Here is a 3,579-nt window from a genome sequence, read left to right on the forward strand (position 1 = left end):
ATCACCATCAAACTCCATAGCCATAAGCTTCACTTATATAGCCCAAAGTTTTTTATTTTACTAAGTGATTACATTAATTTAAACTATTAACATTCAATATGTTTATTGTAGATAAGTGAATAAAATAATAATAATAATAATAATATTATTTTTTAAGAAAAAAATTAATAATTTTATTAGTAACTTTATTCTTAAAATTTTTTATAAACACTAAAATAATATAAATAAAAGATAATAAAAATATATATATACATATTAACTATTAAAAAAAATATACTCCTCTTCTCTTCCTCACCATCTGTAAAAATATTATATCTTTTCTTCTCTTCCTCATCATCTATTCCACATTGATATTGACGACTAATCATTTATAATAAAAAATGTCAGATTTTACTACCAACTCATCATAGTAACATAAATTTCTTATCTCCCCTCATTTCTTCCCTATAAACTATTCCAATATTAAAAAAGATGCTACATAATTCCACCAATGCCAGAATCCTTATATACCATGATACCATTACTACTAAGAAAGGTCAGACGATTATGAATGTAAAATTATTTCTAAAATAAATTATGGCTACGACTTCCATATTGAAAGGGCTAAATATCTTCATGGACTGATGGGAAAGGCCGACCGAAAATAAAGAGGATTAATTAATTGATGTATTTGCACAGGATTGATGTATGAATGCTCGTTTGGGTTGGTCTATTTCCACAAGCTTTAGGGCTTACAGATCAAGCAATTTCAATCTCATCTGCTTACCCCAACCCAATGGCGATGATGGCGCCTGCGAGGAGGTCTATGCTTTGCACATGGGGAAGGAAGAATTCTCAACGCTTCTTCCACACATTGAATACTAGTGGCGACTCGCACATTAAAACACTCTGCCAGACCAACAGGCTTACGGAGGCAGTGGAGACCTTCAGCCATCTGCTTTCAGCTAAATCTAATCCCAGCATCACCACCTGCAATCTTTTGTTAAGCAGCCTAGTCCGACGGAACCGACATCAATCAGCATTGCGTGTTTACAGACTTATGGTTGAAGCAGACATTATTCCAAATCTCATTTCTCTGAGCATTGTTATCAACTGTCACTGTGAAACAGGTAGAATGGATTATGCTTTCAAAGTGTTTGAAGGAATGGAAGCACATGGCTATATTCCAAATGTCGTAATATTCAGTACCCTCATCAAAGGGCTTTGCAGGACGGGCAGGACGGAGGATGCTGTCAAACTGTTCAATCAAATGGTGAACAAACGACAGCTTCCTAATCTTTTTACATATAACACCCTAATACATGGGCTCTGCAAGAGAGGGAAAACTCACGAGGCTTCTGGATTGATAGCTGTTATGCTGCAACAGGGTTATGAGCTTGACACTATTACATTTAATGCTTTAATTGATGGTTTCTGCAAAGAAGGTAAGCTCAAAGAGGCCAATCAAGTACTGTATCTGATGTTAAAAGAAGGGCATAACCCCGATGTTATTACATTTACTGCTTTAATTGATGGTTTTTGTAAAGGAGGCAAGTTGGAGGAGGCTATGAATCTCTTCTATGAAATGTCCGACAGAGACATCTGCCCAAATGCTGTCACATACAGTGCTCTTATCGATGGTTTCTGTAAGGGAGGCAAGTTGGAGGAGGCTATGAAGCTCTTCTATGAAATGTCAGACAGAAAAATATGCCCTGATGTTGTCACATACAGTGTGCTTATTGATGGTTTCTGTAAGGGAGGCAAGTTGGAGGAGGCTATGAATCTCTTCTATGAAATGTCCGACAGAGACATCTGCCCAAATGCTGTCACATACAATGTACTTATCGATGGTTTCTGTAAGGGAGGCAAGTTGGAGGAGGCTAGGAAGTTCTTCTATGGAATGCACAACAAGAACATATTGCCTAATGTTGTCACATACACTGCATTTATCGCTGGCCTCATCAAGGAAGGGCAGTGGAAGGAGGCCACCAAAGTACTTCATGAGATGCTAGATAAGGAGAACAATCCGTCTGTTATCACATATAATGTTCTTATTGCTGGTCTTTGCAAAGAAGGGAAGTTTCAAGAAGCTCTCCAATTGTTAGATGTTATGGCTGAAGTAGGTGATCAACCTAATGATATCACATATAATACACTTATAGAGGGGTTTTGCAAAGTGGGTAATCTAGAAAAAGCCAGGGAGCTCCTTGCAGAGATGTTGGAGAAAGGTTGCATGCCTGACCTAGTTCGCTTTACAACATTAATAGATGGACTCTGTAAGCATGACGGGCAAGACAAAGTTTAACAGATCTTTTATGAGATTCCAGAGTATGCCACGAGCCTTGATGATGTTACATACAGCACATTGATGGATGGACTTTGCAATGTTGGTAATTTTAATAAGTTATCTAAAGTGATGAAAGATAGCAGTCCAAGAGGCCTCATAACTACATGACTACATTTATCACCCTCATGGAGGGACCAGGCACACCACAAGAGGGCAATAGACCACTGCATGATGTAAAGATATCGCTGGAGCAGCAGACTATCAATGGATGAACTGTAGGGGTGACTTCGGTAATATTGCACTAGCAAGCTATCTGAAACAGATTTGGCAATTCAGCTTAATGAAGTGATCTGAGTGGTCGAATTCCCATTAGCATACCAGGTGTTTCTCTGAAAACACATTTGGTTAGGGTTTAGTGGATTGCAGATCCTGATTAGATACACCAGTTCACCAATCCAAAATGGAATTGGCTTTAGCAGTTAGTGTGTCGCAACTTGCAACTAATGAAGTGACCCCAAGAAAAATTTCAACGATATTCTTCACGGTAATAATTTGGAATTGGTTTGATGAAATGGTTAGTGGCTTGTCATTGCCTTTGATAGAGTGTACTTTGTGACTTTCAATAGTGAACTGTACTTAAATGGACTAACCTGGTTTGAAGTATTGAACTGAGTTTGTTTACAATTTTGTAGTTTGCTTTGGAATGTCCTCCTTTTTGTTATGTATTTGACTGTTTAGGCCTTGTGAAATATTTTGCTTCATTGATTGAATGCCCAGGCTCCATATCTATCTAGTACATGTTGAGACTCCATATGTATCGAGTACTTGCTCCCATTATAGGACACAATTTGTAATGATTGTCACGGCATGTCTTAGTTACAGTGCATCTTTTTTTATTTAGACATCTGCAACTACTTCACTGTCTAGTTTCTTCTGTCCAAATTGTAGTAGCCGAGACAACTATTATCTCAGTGTTCATCTGTTTTCCATCAGCTTGGTCAGCGAGCTGTCATGGGTATGCTGCTAAGAGAGGATATCGGTTTGGGACCATTCCATTCTTTTTGTCATAAGTTATTTTATTTATGGCCACGGAATGTGGATTCAATCACATATTCAGACCTTCAACGACAAGCAATGGGAGCTACTTCAGTCTGTGGGCACACATACCAAACAAGTGCAATAGTTGCTGGAATTCAGGGAACCCTTTTTCCATTTCCACTGTGACCCCTACATATGGGATAGTACACAGAGGGAAATAATGTTCTCTGAAAGGCCTGGTCAATGAAAATGCTAGTTCTGTAGAAATTTTCAGT

The 3,579-nt window shown here is 38.1% G+C and overlaps 1 protein-coding gene across 1 annotated transcript; it reads left to right on the plus strand.

Annotated features, from left to right (window-relative positions):
- The first annotated feature begins 531 nt into the window (after positions 1 to 531).
- On the plus strand, positions 532 to 2,844 carry LOC149204487 (uncharacterized). Its single transcript, XM_089393300.1, has one exon. It carries the CDS (start codon positions 692 to 694, stop codon positions 2,282 to 2,284), a length of 1,593 nt encoding a protein of 530 aa, XP_089249426.1. The 5' UTR covers positions 532 to 691; the 3' UTR covers positions 2,285 to 2,844.
- The last annotated feature ends 735 nt before the right edge of the window (positions 2,845 to 3,579 follow it).

Source organism: Pinus tabuliformis, chromosome 1_2 (assembly GCF_031772625.1).
Source record: "Pinus tabuliformis cultivar Carrire ecotype Pingquan chromosome 1_2, CPIR1, whole genome shotgun sequence".
NCBI lineage: Eukaryota > Viridiplantae > Streptophyta > Pinopsida > Pinales > Pinaceae > Pinus > Pinus tabuliformis.